General features: G+C 41.3%; 1 protein-coding gene across 11 annotated transcripts in view; it reads left to right on the top strand.

The window, feature by feature from the left end:
* The window catches only part of LOC128688568 (uncharacterized), a 120,147-nt gene that overhangs the window by 36,398 nt on the left and 59,965 nt on the right, over window positions 1-23,784 (top strand). For 2 of the 11 annotated variants that reach the window (XM_070084690.1, XM_070084691.1), the window contains exon 9: window positions 12,839-13,710. The exons of 2 other annotated variants lie outside the window; for them this stretch is intronic. In XM_070084690.1, the coding sequence (XP_069940791.1) occupies window positions 12,839-13,027 (189 nt within the window). In that variant the 3' untranslated portion in view covers window positions 13,028-13,710. Of the gene's footprint in view, window positions 1-2,061; window positions 2,582-12,838; window positions 13,712-16,084; window positions 17,188-19,908; window positions 20,191-23,784 lie in introns of those variants that run through there. 7 more of the 11 variants (XR_011391966.1, XM_070084694.1, XR_011391967.1 and 4 more) reach the window with 7 other exon arrangements.

Raw genomic sequence — 23,784 nt, 5'->3', positions numbered from 1 at the left:
CCAGTTTGTAGTGATATGTTGAAAAGATTAGCCAAAGGTGTGCTAAGCACCTCTTTACATTCCTTTAGAACCCTTGCATACAGTTCATCAGGGCCTGGGGATTTGTTAGGTTTTAATTTATCTATTTGCCTAAGGACCATGTCACTTGTGACCCTAATAGTGCACAGTTTATTATCGTCCTGTTCTACATAATTTATCATTACTGGAATATCGCTGGTATCCTCCTGTGTAAAAACTGAGAGGAAGTATGTGTTAAAAATTCTACACATTTCCTTATCACTGTCAGTGAGCTGACCCGAGGAACTTTTGAGTGGGCCTATCTTGTCCCTGATCTTACTTCTGTATACCTGAAAGAATCCTTTTGGGTTAGTCTTCGATTCTCTTGCAACTTTAACCTCATAATCTCTTTTTGCTTTTCTAATTCCCTTTTTTATTTCTCTCTTTAACTGAATATATCGATTTCTCAATTGCCCCTCTCCTCTTTTGATTTGCCTATATATGCCTCTCTTTTGACCAATCAGATATTTTAATCTATTGTTCATCCATTTAGGATCATTTTTGTTTGATCTGATTTCCCTATTTGGAACATAATTTGACTGAGCAGCTAGAACTATGCCCTGGAAAGCATCATATCGGCAACCATCACCACCTACCTGACCCTTAGTCAGGTCATTCCAGTTCAGCCCACCTAAGTAATTTTTCAGTCCTATGAAATCAGCCAAGCGAAAGTCAGGGACGGAGACTTGATTGCCATTATTAGGGGAATTCCATGATATATTAAAACTGAGTGATTTGTGATCACTTTCCCCAAGCTCATCATTAACCTCAAGATTATTAATTAGTGTTTCCCTACTGGCAAGAACCAAGTCAAGGAGGTTATTTCCCCTAGTTGGCTCTGTCACAAACTGTTTTAAAAAACAATCCTGGATCGTATCAAGAAAGTCACCTGACTCTAAATTTCCTGTCAAATTGCTCCAGTCAATCTGTCTATAGTTGAAATCTCCCATTAGCACAACATTTTCGTATGTAGATGCCTTACGAATTTCGTCCCATAGAAGTTTACTGCACTCCCTATCAAGATTTGGGGCCCTGTAAATCACACCCAAAATTAGTTTTTCTCGGCCCTCGAGAAGCTGTAACCAAACAGATTCAGTGGCTGACGCTTCTAATTTAATATCTTGTCTAACACAACAATTTAAATTGTCTCTGACATACATCGCTACTCCACCACCTTTCCTGTTGACCCTGTCAGTGTGGAATAATTTATAGCCTTGTATGTGACATTCAGAGGGCATCTCTCTATCTTTCAGATTGAGCCAGGTCTCTGTTATAGCAATAATATCTATGTTTCCTGCACTTGCAATTAATCTTAGCTCATCTATCTTATTTCTTACACTCCTGCTATTAGTATAGTAAACCTTAAGGGAGCTAGTCCCTTGCTGCCCTCTGCTGTCCCCCTTTGTTTGCTGACCTGATCTATTGTCTTTATTTATAACTTCATGCTGAATGCCTTTTATACATTTACTGTTTCCAACCCAAGTGTTGCAACCTGCTTGTTTCCCACACACACCCATACCTCTATCTTCCATCAGTTTAAAATCATAGGCATTTCACCAATGGCCTTCTCAATCGAGTCTGCAAGTGCTACCACCCCAGCCCCAGAGAGATGTACCCCATCCCTTGCATACATATCATGTTTGCCATAAAAGTTGTTCCAGTTGTCAATGAATGGGATTGCAAGTTCCTTGCAGTATCTGTCTAGCCAGCAATTTACACCAATTGCCCTAGACAACCATTTATTTCCTACTCCCCTTCTAGGCAAGATGCTACATATGATTGGGATCCCTCCCTTAGACTTAATGAAATCTATAGCTGACCTGTACTTATCTAGCAGCTCTTCTCTCCTACCCTTCCCAATATCATTTCCACCAGCACTGAGACAGATAATGGGCTTGCTCCCATTACCTGACATGATATTATCCAGCCTGTTGACAATGTCCCCAACACCAGCTCCAGGGAAGCACACTCTATCTCTCATCTTCTTATTCCTATTACAAAAAGCACGGTCAATGTATCTTACCTGAGAGTCACCAACCACAAGAATGCGCTTACCTCCATTAGCAGGGGCAGTAGTACCCTTACCTTCACTGGCCACTGAAGTACATTCATCCTGAAGAACAGAGAAGCGATTTCCTACCTTCAGATCTTCACTCTTAACTTTCCTTACTCTGATGCGCCTTCCATTACTGTGAACTACTCGCCACTTGTAGCAGGTGCTGGGCTGCTCCTCACTGCTGGTAGCCGTTGCTGCCTCCCCAACTACAGCCTCCCCACAGCGAGAGACAGACTGCACCTCGCTGCTAGAAGCCTCATTCCCCACAACTCCAGCCACCTCACACTCTCTCCCAGACCCATTGAGGTGGACCTTCAGCCTCCTAATCTCCTCCTGGAGAAGCAAGACCTCCTCCTTCAACTCTCCAACCTCAATTTTTAAAACACTGCAGAAGCAAGCCATGCTTTGTAACCGTCCACACTAATCCCCAAAGCAGCTCAGGGTCTGTGACCTCACGTGACGACTGACCACTGAATGGGTCTCACTCATCAGTCTACTTGAAGAGTCATGTGGTTTTTGGTCGGCAAAACATGTCGGGCAGAAACCAGATGACATTGTCCAGTACTTATCGTTCCAGCCACGGTATTGTGCCTTTTTTTGTTATTTATTGTCCAGTACAGTTTGTGTATTCTGAAAGTCCTGATAAAGATCCTAATAAATCAAAACTGTCCCAATAAAAGTTTGCTTTTCAAAGCTTTTTTTTTTTTTACTTTATCTAGAAGATGTTGCTTCTTGCGCTTAAACTGCACTGAAATAAACATACAAGGTAAAGCATAACTGGTTAAGTAAAAGATTAAAATGTTAATGAGGTAATACCTGTTCAATTTAACAGAGGTGGTACCCCGGCTCTCTCCATATTTAGGATTTTCCGCCAACATATAAACTGTGATAGTATGTAATTTACTTTATGATAATGATTATGAGCAGTAAAGTTTAGTTTTATGCGTGTCTGTCACATAGGTTGCTTAGGGTTGCACAGGGCAATGTGTGTATTCGCCTTTTCCGTGTGATTTAAGCTGCGGGTGTTGGTGTGAATGTGTGTGCAGTCTCGTATGTGATTTTAGGACAAACGACCAGGAAAATCAACAAGTCGTATAAGCCTCTATGTTAAAGAATCGTAAATTATATTTTATTTGCAAATTAAATATTATTATTTTTAGTTTGTGCAACAGTTGCCTATTGGTCAGGACTTTATGGATGTGTATCCTCTGATCGCTTCTCTCTTAACAGTAAATGTTGGAATACTTCTAATATTTAAACATGATAATCATCTTGTATTTCAATTGAGTTAACAAGTTTTCTTGTGATCTTAGCCATGTATGTGAAGCCAGTGGAAACTTAAATAAAAATATGACTAATTAAACACCGTAGACGAGACACCACGAGAATGACTCTTGTAACTACAAATAGATTAACACACTTTCAAACAAATGTTAATAAAAGAACGGGTTTATTGGGGCACAATGTGTTTGGTAGTAAAAATGAAACATTGATTTTGTCTTGTTTGCTGTGATTTTCTTGTAGACAAAGAGACGACACATGAGGTTCTACTAATGATAGCATTGTTAAGGTGTTTCAGAAGCCGGAACCTTGTAAGTAAAGAGCACCGAAACAATATGGAAATCTCTTGTCGCGGATTACGTGTCGCTTTATTGAATAGGTAGTATAATGAAGAGTGGAGAAAGGTTGATGTTGAAGCGAAATATCACCTGCTAATAAGAGTGTCCATACTACTTGTATGTCTTTCAACTACGTTTTGTGGTGTGTACTTTGTACCACCAAAAAATGAAAAGGCACAATTCCGTGACTGGAACAATACGCAAATAACCCGCAAATAGGAGAGAGGAGCTTACGACGACGTTTTGGTCCGACTTGGACTATTTGCTTTGTAAACAGTGCAGTGCAACTTAATGTCAGTAGTCCTACCGACTTTGTAAATGGTCCAATGTGCGGATTATTTGTGTAGTATACCTGGACCCATCTGTACCCTTAGCAGAGTACATGTAGCAGTCAACAGACAGACTTGTGTCTCACTTATTGCAAGGTTTATTTACGCACAGCTGTTGACAGCACAGACAAATCAGGAGAGGTTCCTTTACGCCAGTGGTTCCCAAACTTTTTCAGCTTGTTACCCAATTTAACATGCCACATAAAGCATGTTACCCCTTTCACAAAATGTTGTTATTATTGATATATATGGCTAAACGTGAACGTATACAGCCTCGCATACTCTGCTAATCCTAGCAAAACCATTGAAAACGTAAGAACCACACATACATTATATATAAAATTAATAATAGCTACAAATTCACAGTAACAGTGGGTAAATACTAACTATATACTGCACAGGGCAGTACACATACATACCAGCTTATGTCTACCTCGGCTGATGCTCACAGATAAACTGACAGTGTGAAATAGAGGCAGCCTCTGGAAGTGAGTGACGCGTACTGGACAGGTCGATCTGGGCTACTGAGTGACTTTTGTCCTGAAGCATACTTGTCAAAATACTTTTGGGTTTCCACACACTTAGCTATATATTTCTTCTTTTCTAATACTGTATATTAGTTTTTGATGTTTATTGTTATTTGGTTTAACTTTATTACTTATAATAGGTTTACTTTACAACTTTATATACTAAGACAAAGTTAACAATAATCCTCATACTGGGTACCGCATTGTTTTCTTGATTTTCAGAATTCATAACTTTTTTTCTGTCACCCCTCCATTACCCCCCAAAAATGGTTAAATTACCCCCAGGGGGTAATTTACCCCCAGTTTTGGAACCACTGCTTTACGCGGTGATGGGCTCTTGATCTACGAAAGTGAAAATAACCTTCTGTTCCTTCTATTAAACACGATTGCCTCCCATTTCTCAGGCTATGTATGACCCCCTATGGGTTTGGCGCTCCCTTCTTATCCCCCATCGATATAACGATAATGAGAGCACCAGACTCTGGCATATAAATTTCTCACTGGTGATTACGTACTCAGTGTGGAAGGAAATCAACACTGCAGGGCCTGGATCAAAGTCGTTGATCCAGGCGTTGATAATGCAGTGGAGGATGAAGAAACTTGTGCAACATTTGGGAATATTCATTGAGGAAACGTTTCGTCAGCCAGTGGCTTCTTCGGTCCAATACAGGGAATAACAGAGGAAGATGAGGAGGAGTAGGATGTAATCAGTCCCTCAGTCCGGAGTAGATGTGATCAGTCCATCATTCTCATGACCGATGGACTGAACACATCGTGAGACACAAGAGTCTCATTCTTCAATTTGTCGGTTTTCAAAATCATTTTTATCACACTCGCAGTGTAGGATGTTATACTGACACTACTCCCACACTCGCAGTGGAGGATGTTGTTATACTCACACTGCTCCCACACTCGCAGTGGAGGATGTTGTTATACTCACACTGCTCCCACACTCGCAGTGGAGGATGTTGTTATACTCACACTGCTCCCACACTCGCAGTGGAGGATGTTGTTATACTGACACTACTCCCACACTCGCAGTGGAGGATGTTGTTATACTCACACTGCTCCCACACTCGAAGTGGAGGATGTTGTTATACTCACACTGCTCCCACACTCGCAGTGGAGGATGTTGTTATACTGACACTGCTCCCACTCTCGCAGTGGAGGATGTTGTTATACTGACACTGCTCCCACACTCACGGTGGAGGATGTTGTTATACTGACACTGCTCCCACACTCGCAGTGGAGGATGTTGTTATACTGACACTGCTGACACACTCGCAGTGGAGGATGTTGTTATAGTCACACTGCTCCCACACTCGCAGTGGAGGATGTTGTTATACTGACACTGCTCCCACTCTCGCAGTGGAGGATGTTGTTATACTGACACTGCTCCCACTCTCGCAGTGGAGGATTTTGTTATATTGGCACTGCTCCCACACTCACGGTGCAGGATGTTGTTATACTGACACTGCTGACACACTCGCAGTGGAGGATGTTGTTATAGTCACACTGCTCCCACACTCGCAGTGGAGGATGTTGTTATACTGACACTGCTCCCACTCTCGCAGTGGAGGATGTTGTTATACTGACACTGCTCCCACTCTCGCAGTGGAGGATTTTGTTATATTGGCACTGCTCCCACACTCACGGAGGAGGATGTTGTTATACTCACACTGCTCCCACACTCGCAGTGGAGGATGTTGTTATACTCACACTGCTCCCACACTCGCAGTGGAGGATGTTGTTATAATGACACTGTTCCCACACTCGCAGTGGAGGATGTTGTCATACAGACGCTGCTCCCACACTCGCAGTGGAGGATGTTGTTATACTGACACTACTCCCACACTCGCAGTGGAGGATGTTGTTATACTGACACTGCTCCCACACTCGCAGTGGAGGATGTTGTTATACTGACACTGCTCCCACACTCGCAGTGGAGGATGTTGTTATACAGACGCTGCTCCCACACTCGCAGTGGAGGATGTTGTTATACTGACATTACTCCCACACTCGTAGTGGAGGATGTTGTTATACCGACACTGCTCCCACACTCGCAGTGGAGGATGTTGTTATACTGACACTGCTGACACACTCGCAGTGGAGGATGTTGTTATACTCACACTGCTCCCACACTCTCAGTGGAGGATGTTGTTATACTCACACTGCTCCCACACTCGCAGTGGAGGATGTTGTTATAATGACACTGTTTCCACACTCGCAGTGGAGGATGTTGTTATACAGACGCTGCTCCCACACTCGCAGTGGAGGATGTTGTTATACTGACACTACTCCCACACTCGCAGTGGAGGATGTTGTTATACTGACACTGCTCTCACACTCGCAGTGGAGGATGTTGTTATACTGACACTGCTCCCACACTCGCAGTGGAGGAAGTTGTTATACTCACACTGCTCCCACACTCGCAGTGGAGGATGTTGTTATACTCACACTGCTCCCACACTCGCAGTGGAGGATGTTGATATACTGACACTGTTCCCGCACTCGCAGTGGAGGATGTTGTTATACTGACACTGCTCCCACACTCACGGTGGAGGATGTTGTTATACTGACACTGTTCATACACTCGCAGTGGAGGATGTTGTTATACTGACGCTGCTCCCACACTCGCAGTGGAGGATGTTGTTATACTGACACTACTCCCACACTCGCAGTGGAGGATGTTGTTATACTGACACTGCTCCCACACTCGCAGTGGAGGATGTTGTTATACTGACACTGCTCCCACACTCGCAGTGGAGGATGTTGTTATACTGACGCTGCTCCCACACTCGCAGTGGAGGATGTTGTTATACGGACACTACTCCCACACTCGCAGTGGAGGATGTTGTTATACTGACACTGCTCCCACACTCGCAGTGGAGGATGTTGTTATACTCACACTGCTCCCACACTTGCAGTGGAGGATGTTGTTATAATGACACTGTTCCCACACTCGCAGTGGAGGATGTTGTTATACAGACGCTGCTCCCACACTCGCAGTGGAGGATGTTGTTATACTGACACTACTCCCACACTCGTAGTGGAGGATGTTGTTATACCGACACTGCTCCCACACTCGCAGTGGAGGATGTTGTTATACTGACACTGCTGACACACTCGCAGTGGAGGATGTTGTTATACTCACACTGCTCCCACACTCGCAGTGGATGGTGTTCTAATACTCACACTGCTCCCACACTCGCAGTGGAGGATGTTGTTATACTGACACTGCTCCCACTCTCGCAGTGGAGGATTTTGTTATACTGCCACTGCTCCCACACTCACGGTGGAGGATGTTGTTATACTCACACTGCTCCCACACTCGCAGTGGAGGATGTTGTTATACTCACACTTCTCCCACACTCGCAGTGGAGGATGTTGTTATACAGACGCTGCTCCCACACTCGCAGTGGAGGATGTTGTTATACTGACACTACTCCCACACTCGCAGTGGAGGATGTTGTTATACTGACACTGCTCCCACACTCGCAGTGGAGGATGTTGTTATACTGACACTGCTCCCACACTCGCAGTGGAGGAAGTTGTTATACTCACACTGCTCCCACACTCGCAGTGGAGGATGTTGCTATACTCACACTGCTCCCACACTCGCAGTGGAGGATGTTGATATACTGACACTGTTCCCGCACTCGCAGTGGAGGACGTTGTTATACTGACGCTGCTCCCACACTCGCAGTGGAGGATGTTGTTATACTGACACTACTCCCACACTCGCAGTGGAGGATGTTGTTATACTGACACTGCTCCCACACTCGCAGTGGAGGATGTTGTTATACTGACACTGCTCCCACACTCGCAGTGGAGGATGTTGTTATACTGACACTGCTCCCATACTCGCAGTGGAGGATGTTGTTATACTGACACTGCTCCCACACTCGCAGTGGAGGATGATGTTATACTGACACTGCTCCCACACTCGCAGTGGAGGATGTTGTTATACTGACACTGTTCCCACACTCGCAGTGGAGGATGTTGTTATACTGACACTGCTCCCACACTCGCAGTGGAGGATGTTGCTATACTGGCACTGTTCCCACACTCGCAGTGGAGGATGTTGTTATACTGACACTGCTCCCACACTCGCAGTGGAGGATGTTGTTATACTGACACTGTTCCCACACTCGCAGTGGAGGATGTTGTTATACTGACACTGCTCCCACACTCGCAGTGGAGGATGTTGTTATACTGACACTGCTCCCACACTCGCAGTGGAGGATGTTGTTATACTGACACTGTTCCCACACTCGCAGTGGAGGATGTTGTTATACTGACACTGCTCCCACACTCGCAGTGGAGGATGTTGTTATACTGACACTGCTCCCACACTCGCAGTGGAGGATGTTGTTATACTGACACTGCTCCCATACTCGCAGTGGAAGATGTTGTTATACTGACGCTGCTCCCACACTCGCAGTGGAGGATGTTGTTATACTGACGCTGCTCCCATACTCGCAGTGGAAGATGTTGCTATACTGACGCTGCTCCCACACTCGCAGTGGAGGATGTTGTTATACAGACGCTGCTCCCACACTCGCAGTGGAGGATGTTGTTATACTGACGCTGCTCCCACACTCGCAGTGGAGGATGTTGTTATACAGACGCTGCTCCCACACTCGGACCTTAAACGGCATTAACAGACTATTAGATAAACTTTTGATGTTGTCATGACTAGTCATGTGATATGTTTTTTAAGTAAGGATCTAGAGAGTTATTTTCAGAAGCATACAGATTGCTTATGTGATCATAGGGCATGTCTTATTCATCCACTCATACGTTGATTATACACCTCAGTCTTCCTGACTATTTTTTCAATGTGTTTTTTTATTTTTCATCTTTAATTAAATTAAAAGGTACTGAACGCTACCAAATCTAAGAACTACACGTCCATAGCAGCTGTCACAACACTGTCCAAAGTTTCTGAAATTGTGTACCTGGCCAGGACTAAATATTTCTTGCTGAGCACAGTTTATAGATTAGGTTTTAAAAATGGTCTTGGCTTGGAAATGTGCATCATGTTTCTTGCCTGACAGTCGAGGCTGTCCGTGGAGCTGCTGCCCTTTGGTGAGCAACACGCTTCACGCTTCTTTGGTGAGGGGATAGACGATGAACGGGAGGGTCAGTCCCAGATCCGCTGACTCAATCTGTTGATCTTTTATCTCTCCGATGTCTGTCGAGGAAATGCATTTGTGGTCCTTTTGATCCTGTGGCTGCCACATAGTCCTCTGTTGGTCACTAGTATATACCTCTCTTCTAGCCCTGAGGTCGTTTGTTTTAGTAAATGTGTGAGGGTTGCCTTTTTCGACTCGATAGTGAGTGGGGGAATGGGAAGCTAAAGTTTAAATATTCTTCTACACCGTACCTGACTATAAATCCGGCTCCTCCTAACTTGCAAAAGACGATTTGTAAGGCGTTTTTGCGATGCTTGTCAGGTTAAACACCCTTTTGATTGATTGCACTCTTTATCGCAGGCTTTTTTTTCAGCGCCCAAACTTCCTCACTTTGACTCTTTGACTATCCTTGCTTAATCACACTACTGCCTTTAGCCGATACCTTCCCTCAGCCTCGCAGTGTTGTGCGGTCTTATAAAGTTAGCAGATTTCGTAAGAATAATAATAAAAATACTTATGTTAACCCACCTGATGGAAAGTTTCTTGATGCCTGGGAGGAGCTCGTGATCCAAGGAATCGGACCTATTCTCACCTTACTAGAATTGAACCTTATTGCTTCGTATCCTCCAAACACTGCATAATCCCTATGGGTTTATCTCCTCCACCTACAAATATTTATAACGATAATATTTATGTTAACTTTAAGTTAGGCTTACAAAATTCTGCTACTTATGTAATGCTACGTTACTGTAGTTAAATAAGTTAACGTAACTTGCTCTAACCTCACTACACTTAATAATGGAGATACATCTTCACTGTTCTTCTTTGTATTGGACTGATGAAGCCACTGTGTGGCGAAACGTTTCGACAATAAAGATACCAAAGTGTTGCACATGTGTCTAATTTATTTACTAAGCTTAATATGTTAGCTGGGAACTTCTAGAAACTGACGCTGGAAAATGTCTACGAAAACAAAATGTGTAAAATGAAGATAGGTTGCAAATAGGAGCATTGTTGGTGCTTGCAACCTTTTAAATTATCCATGTCAAATGTCTCCTTATCACATCAAAATCTTTAACATTAATACAAAACAAAATGGCACAATAACCCGCACATAGGAGAGAGCAGCTTATAACGACGCTTCGGCTCGACTTCGACCATTTACAAGTCACACTAACTTTCCAGGGAAGAGAGGATTAGACATATTAACTGAGCGATTAACTATTATTAATTTAGTACGGGTCCAGGATACTTAATATACACTGGTATGCATCTTGACCCCAGGTACGAGCTTGCATAGAGCGAATTTGCGTTGGACAAGCGTGCTGAATTATTTTTATGAATAAGGATATCAACGTTTAGATAATGTACGGTAATTGACAAGTACGCAATTTTTCTCGGTGTTCTAATGAGATAACTGGCTCAGGATAGATCATCCATCATGATCCTGTCATGAGCCAGCGCTCCAGTCATTAGTTTTTTAGGTTGTTGCAGCAAAATGAGATATTATAATAATAATAATAATAATAATAACAATTATTATTATTATTATTATGATAATTATTATTATTATTATTATTATTATTATTATTATTATTATTATTATTATTATTATTATTATTATTATTATTATTATTATTATTATTATTATTATTAATAATAAAATTATTATTACAGTGTTTACTATAAAAAATATCTTAAATTTTTAAAGCGTCGGCTGAAGTAAGTAATAAATCAAGCGTTGATGAGAGAAGCAAGAAACATTCTGAATGAGGTCATTCTTTCAGCAATCTTCAGAAACCGCTTCTGTCGTTACCACGAGCTGTATATCTCTCAGTGTATTGACACTCTCAGTTTCCTTTAATCGCTTTCTAAGTGATCGAACTCTTTTTGACTGGTGGTGAATAGGTGACAAAGCCTCAATAGTTTCCGTGTAGTCGACAGGCTTTGAACCCCCAATAACCAGTCGTCTTTATCGTCTTGGAGGTAAATTTTTTCCAGAGTTGAATTTTCAGTACTCACGTTAACTCTATGGGACGTAAATTCATTGATCCGTTTTGGCTGAATTATTCTTAAAATTTAGTTAAGATTTTGTTTTGTTTGCGGATTAGTACTTGGATGTGTGTGGCTATGTGCTGCGATTATTGTATACACGAGGAAGCACTAAACTCGTAGCGGATCATACAACACCTGGAAAACAGGAGGGATTTAGGTTTCACCTGAGGAAAAGGAGGGCAGCTCCAGTTCACAAGATCAAGAGATCCCTCCCTGGCATCAAGTTGTTTTTTACTCCTTCCCAGGGAATAACTTTCTCCACGTACAGACTCGTATATGTTAAATAGAAATAATGTTTATCACATAATATCGATGTGCCACCCCTTGAGGCCCTGGTACCTCAGTAGCTCCATCCCCGTAGATTTCTCATAACTGATTTGTCGTTACGAAATCTTGCCGTATTTAGTCCATCGCTGAGCTTCGATTTGATGGGGATCCATGTTAGGAGCCAATACAATTACTGAGGCTTCCAACATTATAAAAGACATTCTTCATTTTTTTCACTTGTTGTGGAGGAGGTTTTCTTTTTAATAGGTTTGGGGCTTATCTCTAGAAGATATGATAATACACCACGTCTCCTGACTGATAGGTTGGTCAGTCAGGCTGTTAGTGCTCACAGCGACACGTAGTTTGGCACAGGTACCAGAGTGCAATTGATGTAGAACTTATAGCTTGGAGGAGCTTATCAAGCTCCTCCAGACTGATAAGTTTGATAACATCCTCCTGGTGGAGCTTATCAAGCTCCTCCAGGAAGTACAGCTTATGGGTCTTCGAGCATTCCCAATAATTTAGGGAATTAACTGAGCTCATATAAACAGTGAAGGATGTTTGAATATTCTCTAATTCTTCGAATTCGTCTAGCTGTTAGTGTGCAGCAATTTTCAGTCTTGAGATCAAGAAACTTTATAATCATCAGCCTCATTCATCAATATTATTTATCAATCTTATCTTTATTTCTTATTCATCTACTTGAAAAGTTTGTACACCAGTAATTCATGAAACCTTTGTTCTTTTGTTTATTACTCTGAGTTTCTACGCCTCTCCTTCGCATCTTCAGGTGGTGCGGGCTAGCTCACGGCCGGAGACCGCTGCTCAGTTTTGCATCAGCGTGAAGGATGGACCACGCTCCAAGACCGTCTTTCCCTTTGGCCGGGTGTGTCAGGGCTTGAGTGTGGTGGAGGAAGCGTGCCGGAGACCGGCTTTCTCTGTCAGCATCTCTGACTGCGGCTGTGTCCTTCCTGTCTAGTGGGACAGGCTCTTAGGAGGACAGACGCAGCAGGATAACAGCAATAAAGGTGAAACTACGAAGAGGGAAAAATAAGGAAAGGAGAACGTTTTTACGTCTTCGTATTTTTGTATTCTTTATCATGTTCCACCGTCGCAAAAAGTCAATAACTTTTCAAGGAACAACGTACGAATATATTTCCAAGACCAGACTTCATAATGGGCTCCTGATCTGATGAATTATATATAGTTATTCATTATCCACCGTCTTCCTCGGATCAAACCTTATTAAATATCAATCTTCAGGATCCCTACAACCTCTATAAGCCTAGTGTTTCTCCTTAAATGTAACAACATACACCACTGTACTCTAATACAATTCTCTGTTTTACTTCCATTGATAAAGAATTTATTTTACCAAATTCATTAACATAGAATTTTTTAATGGCTATCATTTGCCTGGTTTAAACCAAATGTTCACGAACTGTTTATGTATTTTTTTTTGAGTATAATAATAATCGTATATTATCAAAAACAGTTTGGTATTACAGGGCAGAACTTAATTTCATAAACTACACCAGACAACTACAGCATGACAGTGTGATACTACTGCAAGTACAGCATGACAGTGTGATACTACTTCAAGTACAGCATGACAGTGTGATACTACTTCAAGTACAGCATGATAGTGTGATACTACTTCAAGTACAGCATGACAGTGTGATACTACTTCAAGTACAGCATGACAGTGTGATACTACTGCAAGTACAGCATGACAGTGTGATACTACTTCAAGTACAGCATGACAGTGTGATACTACTTCAAGTACAGCATGACAGTGTGATACTACTTCAAGTAAAGCATGACAGTGTGATACTACTTCAAGTACAGCATGACAGTGTGATACTACTTCAAGTACAGCATGATAGTGTGATACTACTTCAAGTACAGCATGACAGTGTGATACTACTTCAAGTACAGCATGACAGTGTGATACTACTTCAAGTACAGCATGACAGTGTGATACTACTGATACTACTTCAGGTACAGCATGACAGTGTGATACTACTTCAAGTACAGCATGACAGTGTGATACTACTTCAAGTACAGCATGACAGTGTGATACTACTTCAAGTACAGCATGACAGTGTGATACTACTTCAAGTACAGCATGACAGTGTGATACTACTTCAAGTACAGCATGACAGTGTGATACTACTTCTAAGGTACAGCATGACAGTGTGATACTACTTCAAGTACAGCATGACAGTGTGATACTACTTCAAGTACAGCATGACAGTGTGATACTACTTCAATACTACTTCAAGTACAGCATGACAGTGTGATACTACTTCAAGTCAAGTACAGCATGACAGTGTGATACTACTTCAAGTACAGCATGACAGTGTGATACTACTTCAAGTACAGCATGATAGTGTGATACTACTTCAAGTACAGCATGACAGTGTGATACTACTTCAAGTACAGCACAAGTACAGCATGACAGTGTGATACTACTTCAAGTACAGCATGACAGTGTGATACTACTTCAAGTACAGCATGACAGTGTGATACTACTTCAAGTACAGCATGATAGTGTGATACTACTTCAAGTACAGCATGACAGTGTGATACTACTTCAAGTACAGCATGACAGTGTGATACTACTTCAAGTACAGCATGATAGTGTGATACTACTTCAAGTACAGCATGACAGTGTGATACTACTTCAAGTACAGCATGACAGTGTGATACTACTTCAAGTACAGCATGACAGTGTGATACTACTTCAAGTACAGCATGACAGTGTGATACTACTTCAAGTACAGCATGACAGTGTGATACTACTTCAAGTACAGCATGATAGTGTGATACTACTTCAAGTACAGCATGACAGTGTGATACTACTTCAAGTACAGCATGACAGCGTGATACTACTTCAAGTACAGCATGACAGCGTGATACTACTTCAAGTACAGCATGACAGTGTGATACTACTTCAAGTACAGCATGACAGTGTGATACTACTTCAAGTACAGCATGACAGTGTGATACTACTTCAAGTACAGCATGACAGTGTGATACTACTTCAAGTACAGCATGATAGTGTGATACTACTTCAAGTACAGCATGATAGTGTGATACTACTTCAAGTACAGCATGACAGTGTGATACTACTTCAAGTACAGCATGACAGTGTGATACTACTTCAAGTACAGCATGATAGTGTGATACTACTTTAAGTACAGCATGATAGTGTGATACTACTTCAAGTACAGCATGACAGTGTGATACTACTTCAAGTACAGCATGACAGTGTGATACTACTTCAAGTACAGCATGACAGTGTGATACTACTTCAAGTACAGCATGATAGTGTGATACTACTTCAAGTACAGCATGACAGTGTGATACTACTTCAAGTACAGCATGACAGTGTGATACTACTTCAAGTACAGCATGACAGTGTGATACTACTTCAAGTACAGCATGATAGTGTGATACTACTTCAAGTACAGCATGATAGTGTGATACTACTTCAAGTACAGCATGATAGTGTGATACTACTTCAAGTACAGCATGACAGTGTGATACTACTTCAAGTACAGCATGACAGTGTGATACTACTTCAAGTACAGCATGACAGTGTGATACTACTTCAAGTACAGCATGACAGTGTGATACTACTTCAAGTACAGCATGACAGTGTGATACTACTTCAAGTACAGCATGACAAGTACAGCATGACAGTGTGATACTACTTCAAGTACAGCATGATAGTGTGATACTACTTCAAGTACAGCATGATAGTGTGATACTACTTCAAGTACAAGTACAGCACCACAGTCTGATACTACCTCAAGTACAGCATGACAGTGTGATACTACTTCAAGTACAGCATGACAGTGTGATACTACTTCAAGTACAGCATGATAGTGTGATACTACTTCAAGTACAGCATGACAGTGTGATACTACTTCAAGTACAGCATGACAGCGTGATACTACTTCAAGTACAGCATGACAGCGTGATACTACTTCAAGTACAGCATGACAATGTGATACTACTTCATTTACAGCATGACAGTGTGATACTACTTCAAGTACAACATGACAGGGCGATGGAACTTCATGTACAACAAGAAAAGACTATGGTCATTTAACTGCGTCTGAAAATAGAGGGGAATGCCACTTCAGCTACACTTGACAACTACAGCACGGCAAGGCAACAGTACTACAAATGCAGCATGACAGGGTTATGCTACATTAACTACATGACAGGGTGATGCTCATTCAACTACATGACAGGAATCTTACTTTAACTCAGTGTAAAACACAGAAGTTATTAATGTTAGAAGCTATAAAAGGCCGCCAGCATTCACGCTAGACAGATATAAAAAGATTCTCAGGCAAGCCATCAAAAATTCCCAGCAGGTCCACGAATTTCAATTAGTGTTGTCTGACCAGTATTGTCGGTGAGGGTGTGGAGAGGAGGGGTGGGTGTGGAGGGATGGATATGGAATAACAGGTGTGGAGGAGCGTGTATATGGAGGGACGGGTTTGGCGGGACAGGTGTGGAGGGACAGGTGTGAAGGATACTGGTATGATGAACTGGCTCTCAAAATGTGTTTTACCCATTTATGGAAGCAAATGTGTCGAGGAGTCTTGCTGATGGTGTAACTCTCTCTCATACTGGAAGACTTGGCCATTTATTGGACTCGGTTTTCTAACGAGTATGAGAAGTGCTCACCGAAAAGTGTGTAGGTTTTTCTTTTATACTTCAGTTCTCCCTTCATTCTTCCCTTGATGATTGCAAAGGGCTCTTGATCAAAGAGTTGGAGCTACTTCCAGGAAATAAATTGATTTGCCTTCTATTCTTCAGGCGCTGCGTGACCCCTCTCCAACGGGCTTAGCGCTTTCCCATAACTCTAATGATCAATCTTCATGTGTGTCCTGGACAGATTTGCTAAAATGTGTCATCATCTCTCCAACGATATGTATCGCTTCTAGAACTAAACGCATCACTTCTAAAACGATATTTATCATCACTCCAACAGACAACTGAAGTAATCTTGTCTTGAAACTTAATAATATTCGTTGGTGTGCTTAATTGAGTGTAACAGATTCTCGTTGTAAGATTCACTCATCTTTTGTAAGATATAAAAGTAACAAAAGCAATTGACTGGCTTGTTTGATTTCTTACACATTAAATATAAAACTAAAACAAAGGTAAATAATACAGGAATGAGAGAGAGAAAGATAAGAAAAACAATCACAAGAGACAAATGTATTTACCCTTGAGTGTTTTTGTTTTGTGTCAGGTGGAGCATAAATAACCGCTGACAATTTTAATGTTGACGGCAAGAACAAGAAGCGAGGGAATGTTAAGCAGAGGTGTGGACCAGAGGTCTAGTGGAGGTATATATATATATATATATATATATATATATATATATATATATATATATATATATATATATATATATATATATATATATATATATATATATATATATATATATATATATATATATATATATATATATCGTGCCGAATAGGCAGAACTTGCGATCTTGGCTTAAATAGCAACGCTCATCTTGCCATATAGGACAAGTGAAAATTTGTGTATGCAATAATTTCGCCAAAATCGTTCTGAATCTAACGAAAATTTTTTATTTCACTGTGTTTGTTTAGTATTAAATTACTGTAAACAAATCTAAAATATATTTAGTTGGGTTAGGCTAAAATAAATTGCTCTTGTTATAACAAGGTTAGGTAAGTTTTCTAAGATTCTATTGTTGCAAAATTAAAATTTTTTACATTAACGTTAATGAAAAAATATATCTTTAAACGTATAAGAGAAATTTCAGAAAGGACTTAATTTTAAATGAGTTCTTGCTAATTGACCAGTTTTACATATTCGGCACGACATATATATATATATATATATATATATATATATATATATATATATATATATATATATATATATATATATATATATATATATGTATATGTATATATATATAAATATATATATTCAAAGTGTCCTTCCCACAAAATACTCCACTTTAGTGCATTCCCTCCTGATTCCTGCCTGGTCAAGCTTTCTTCCCAGCCTCCTGTGTGTGTGTGTGTGTGTGTGTGTGTGTGTGTGTGTGTTCGTATGTGTGTGTGTGTGTGTGTGTGTGTGTGTGTATGTGTGTGTGTGTTCGTATGTGTGTGTGTGTGTGTGTGTGTGTGTGTGTGTGTGTGTGTGTGTGTGTGTGTGTGTGTGTGTGTATGTGTGTGTGTGTGTGTGTGCTTGTATAATGTAGTCTAATATAATCTATTCTTTTCCTAATTCACCCAAGCACTTATAGCCCTCTCTTCACCCTGCATGCAAATTTGGTGGTGCCAGAATGAGATAAACCTTCTAATCTGCCACCTCCGTCTAATTAGCAATGCCTGTTACACCCTCCTGACTATCATAAAAATACAATTATATAAATACGGGAGATAGATCCGTAAACAGTGGAGACGTCTTGTGTGTTGTCTCAGCTAACTGAATATATTTTGGGATTGCATGTCTTCAGTGTTTCTGACGGTGCTTGTATGGAGTGTGGTGTAGAGTGTGGTGTGTGGAGGGGTGTGTTGAAGGTATATGGTGTGGTTAAGGTGTTTAGCCTGTGTGTGTGGAAAGTGTGAAGTGTTGAGCGTGCTGTGTGTGTGTGTGTGTGTGTGTGTGTGTGTGTGTACCCACTAACAACTGTAACGCTGTGAGTTAAGTCACGCTAATCTAGTTACTTTGCCAGGTATAAAAATCAGTCGACCGCACGAAGGTCTTCCCGAGAAACAGGTAGTCCTCGAAATAACTCACAATTAAGGTAAAGAACCAAAGTATGTTTTAATAAAAACTACTTTACAAAACTGACGTTTATTTACCGTCCAAAGTACGAAAATGTGAATGAACTTCAGCAATCGGTACACAGTGTTTAAAATTATTTTCAACACAAATGTGGTACAGGGGCATTAAAATATCATAGATGAATAATAATAATAATAATAATAATAATAATAATAATAATAATAATAATAATAATAATAATAATAATAATAATAATAATAATAATAATAATATTATTATTATTATTATTATTATTATTATTATTATTATTATTATTATTATTTTATTATAAAGAAAAACGGGCTTACAGACCCGCATTCTCACAACAGGATTTAAAGCAAACTTAGTGTACATACAATGGGAAATACAAACTTTTCTATGCATATACACTCGAAGATGCATACATATCGGCGTATTTACACTGGGCGATACACACCTATCGGTGTATATACATCGCGAGATTCAAACCTCTCAGGGTATTAAATTCAAAGTATATACACACCGATATACACCACATTCCAGGTGTATAATACACTGCTGCTTTCGGTGAGATAAATTCCTCATTATATACAAAGTTTGAACAGGTTAGAAAACCGTGTATATAGAGGAAAGGTTGATCCACTCATACAACCCATCCTTATTTTTTTTTCTGCCAAAAATACACGCTTCAGATTTCACAATATGCTTTGCGCTGCCATATATAAGCCATGTTTTTTTCGTTAATTTTGTTATTGTCAAGTATTATACCTTAATATTCGTTAACCTAAATAAACCTAACGTAACTAGTTATTATAAATACCTTATATAATACCGACAAGAAGAGGAATTAGACATACGCACAAATTTTGGATATCTTTATTTAAATCCAGTAGTTGGCGAAACGTCATCAAAATAAAGATACCCACGTACCGCACGTTCATTTAATTCCTATCCTCACCTAACTGAGAATAATATACGAGGGCACAGAAATGCGCGAAGAGCAGTTCACCACACAATTCATGTCTCATTTGAAAACAGGTTGCGTCGTCACACCCCTTGACCACCGCTTCCAGAGTTGGTCAACGGCGTTTATCTCGCCCAATAAACCTCTTGATTTAGCCTTGATACAAACCCCGCATCACACACCGTTGAGAACCCCTGCAGCAGCAGCCACCTTACGAGGAGACGTAATCAGCACCTAGTTGCTGCGAGGCGACTCACACGTTAATAGCCTGAGGATTGGGAAGTAATCAGGTTTGACCCGATGTTCAAGAGGGAAGCTCCGTTTCATTGAATCGAGAGTTCTTCATCAGTATCAAGGTAATTTTCTTGAAGGAAGCTTTTAATTAAAGCTAGTATTGTATTGTACCGCGGCCACTGTCTTTCGTTCTCGTATGAAAGGACCTGTACCAAGTGTGAAAGGACCTGTACCAAGTGTGAAAGGATCTGTCCCAAGTGTGGATGGATCCGTCCTAGATAGGAATGGAACCGTCGTAGATGTGAATGGATCTGCCCCAGATGTGAAAGGATCCATCCCAGGTGTGAATGGATCCGTCCCAGGTGTGAATGGATCCATTCCAGGCGTTAACTGATCCGTCCCAGGTGTGATTGGGGTTTCCAGTCTCTCATGCCTGGCTTCTTTCTCCAGTACGTAATGAAACTCAAGCTATAAACGTAATAATAAAAATAATAAGTGTTGTAGGCACTGGGAAGCATTAAGCCCATAGAGGTCTAATATGCCTTAGAAATGAGAGGTAATCAAGCATGATCCAAGAAAGGGAAAGACAGCTAAAGTTTCCAGCATCAAGACCATTCCCCAGAGGGAAATAAATTCAAATAACAATGATCCCAAATGAATGAACTGGAGAATGAAGCATCTATTAGGAGAAAAGAAGGGAATTTATGGAGTCAATACGTTTATATTAAAAAAGAGAGTAGAGAAGGCGATTAAAAGGGGTAAATAAAAGCGACTATGAAATTACAGTAGCTAGTGAATCGAAGACAAATCCAAAACGTTTTTCCAAAAATATAGGGCAAAGATCAGGGGGGGGAAATAGGACCACTGACAACTGGGGCTGGGTAGTAATTAATAATTATTCAGATCCTGAAGAAATCAAATTAAGTAATATTACTGTCATCAAAGACATGGTGTTCTTTCTCTGTGTGTTCTTCGGTGCATATATATCCATTCTGTATTATGGTGACAAAAACTGAGCTGCATGATCTATGGCCTTAATAGTGACGTGTAGAGTTGTAAAATAACTTTTGGACTGTAGATAAATGGTTCATAGAACCGACAAGTTCATAAATTAGACACATGTGCAACAGATGGATACCTTTATTGACGAAAAGATTCTTTTCAAGACTGATGGACAGATTACATCAACTCCTGGCTGAGGGACTAATTAGCTCAAACTCCTACCGAGCTTCACCATTTTTCTTTGAATAGGAGTGATGAGACCATTGCGTGGCGAAACGCTTCCTCATGAAAGATACCTAAGTGTTGCACATGTGTCTAATTTATCCTTGATATAACTACAAGCAATCCGTTAGCCTTATTGGGCACACTTTTTTTTTTTTTTTACACAGGGTTTGACAAGGTTAAGGATCCCTAGCTTTATTGACAGCTATATTACAGGTTAAGGATTCCTAACTTTATTGGCAAGCTAAGAGCTGTTACCTACATCAGCTCATTTGAAAGCATTTTTATTGTTATGAGACATACAAGTACGGGACAGGATGAAGTTGGAGCCATCTGTTGGCCAGCATTTTCATTTGATCAACTGACTTTATCTCGTTGACATCATTATGCTGTACGAATGTGTTCCATACTCGAGTCATCCTGGGTATGTATGATCTCAGATGGAGTGATGTTCTGGAGAAGGGTACAGCCAGAGTGAAGTTGCTGCTTTCTGCCCGTCTTGTGGCATAAAAGCTTGTTTCACGCTGTCCTCGAAGTGGATCCAAGTGTGGTATTTTGACAATATTGGCCTTGTACATAACAGTAAGGCCACCCACATCCCTCCTATGTTGAAGGCTCTGCTGAAATGACAGATCTATCCAGGATGGGTCCAGGCGAGAGATGAGACGTCTTGCTCTGTTCTCTACTCTGTCAAGCAGTCGCAGATGAGAGGGGGGGCAGGCAAACCAAGAAAGTGGAGCATACTCAAGGTGTGAGCGTACTTGTGCCTCGTACAGGATCTTGCAACCCCTACTGTCAAGCAGATGCGAGATACGGCGAAGTGCTGTAAGCTTCCTGGCTGCCTTGTTTGCAAGATTTACAACATGGTTCTTCATGGTTAGTTTGGAGTCAAATTTCACCCCAAGGATATCAACTTCTTCTCCAGGTGCCAACATCGTCCCATTCATCCTTACTACTGCACCAGCATTACCATCATGGTGCCTAGAGACGATCATCATTTGCGTTTTCTCAGGTGCAAATGTTACTTGCCATCTATTTCCCCAAGCTGATATAGCTCTCAGCTGGTGATTGATGTAGCTTAGAGCACCTGGCATTTCTTCTCTTGGATAAGTGAATGTCAGTGTACAGTCGTCTGCATATGCATGTGATTCTGGGATGAGATGAAGAAGGTCGTTGAAGTAGACATTCCATAACAGTGGACCCAGCACGCTTCCTTGTGGAACGCTTGCCCCAATAGGATGCCTTGCTGATTCCGTTCCATTGAGGACTACACTTAGAGATCTACCATGAAGGTAATCACTGAGGAGACATAGCGTAGAGCCTGCAATTCCCAGTGCTTGAAGTTTTGCTAAGAGGCCCTGGTGCCACACCCGGTCGAAAGCGCCAGCAATGTCCAGTGCTACCACACAGCTGACTTTGGATTCATCCAGTGACTGGTGCCACTTAGTGGAGAGGTTTAACAACAGATCAGCAGCAGAGTAACCTTTCCTGAAGCCATATTGACGATCACAAAGTAGTGAGTGGTAGTCAAAAAAATCTGTCATTTGTCTTGAGATTATTGTCTCAAGGATCTTACCAGTGATTGACAGGAGTGACACTGGTCTGTAGTTGCTGATTTCTGCTCTGCTCTTCTTTTTGTGAACAGGGACTACATTTGCCTCTTTCCATGGAGAGGGCCATTTACACTGTACTAGGCAGTGCTGAAAGATGCGAGTTAGAGGAGCTGCCAGCTGGTCTGCACATCTTCTCAACAATCTTGGGCTCAACTTGTCTGGGCCCACAGCCTTTTCTTGGTCAAGCGATTTAAGAAGGAAATGCACCTCCTCCTGCCTTATTGTCACCACTGACAGTTTTGACACAGTTCTTGCAGCTAGCCAAGGAGGGTCCCTTGCTGGATCAGGAACTTGCATTTTGGTAGCAAAGTGTTCAGCAAAGAGGTCCGCCTTCTCTTGACTACTAGTAGAGGTGGTCCCATCCTGTCGATTTAGAGGTGGAATAAGTTCATCAGGCAGATAACCTTGTCTGTCCTTGACCAGGGACCACCAGGTTTTGGAGCCTACCCTACCTGATGCTAACTTTCTTTTAGTGTCCACCTCCCATTTAGCAATGGCCCACTTTTGAACATCACCCATATGCCTACAGGCTTGCATGTGCAAGTTCCTGTTATAGGTGGTAGGATGTCTCTTATACCTTCGCCATGCTTTGTACTTAGCAGTAGCAGCCTCTCTACAACGAAAGCCAAACCAAGGCTGATCTGTAGGCTTTGTCACATATTGCCGGTGAGGAATGTGTTCTTGTTGCAGATTAAGGATGTGTCCAGTGAAGGCTTTCACTTGGTTGTCAACATCCCCCTGGAGAAGAGCATTCCAGTCGGTGGTGGCGAGCTCAGAGCAAAGGGCTGGCCAATTACCTCTTTCCCATAGCCAGGTCGTGCGTGTGGACTCCTCACCTCGTTCTGTTGGGATCTTAAGTGTGGTAAAAACAGCCTTGTG

Source organism: Cherax quadricarinatus, chromosome 13 (genome assembly GCF_038502225.1).
Source record: "Cherax quadricarinatus isolate ZL_2023a chromosome 13, ASM3850222v1, whole genome shotgun sequence".
In the NCBI taxonomy this organism is placed as follows: Eukaryota; Metazoa; Arthropoda; class Malacostraca; order Decapoda; family Parastacidae; genus Cherax; species Cherax quadricarinatus.
Note: the sequence above shows the minus strand (reverse complement) of the source record. Positions and strands in the feature narration are given on the sequence as shown.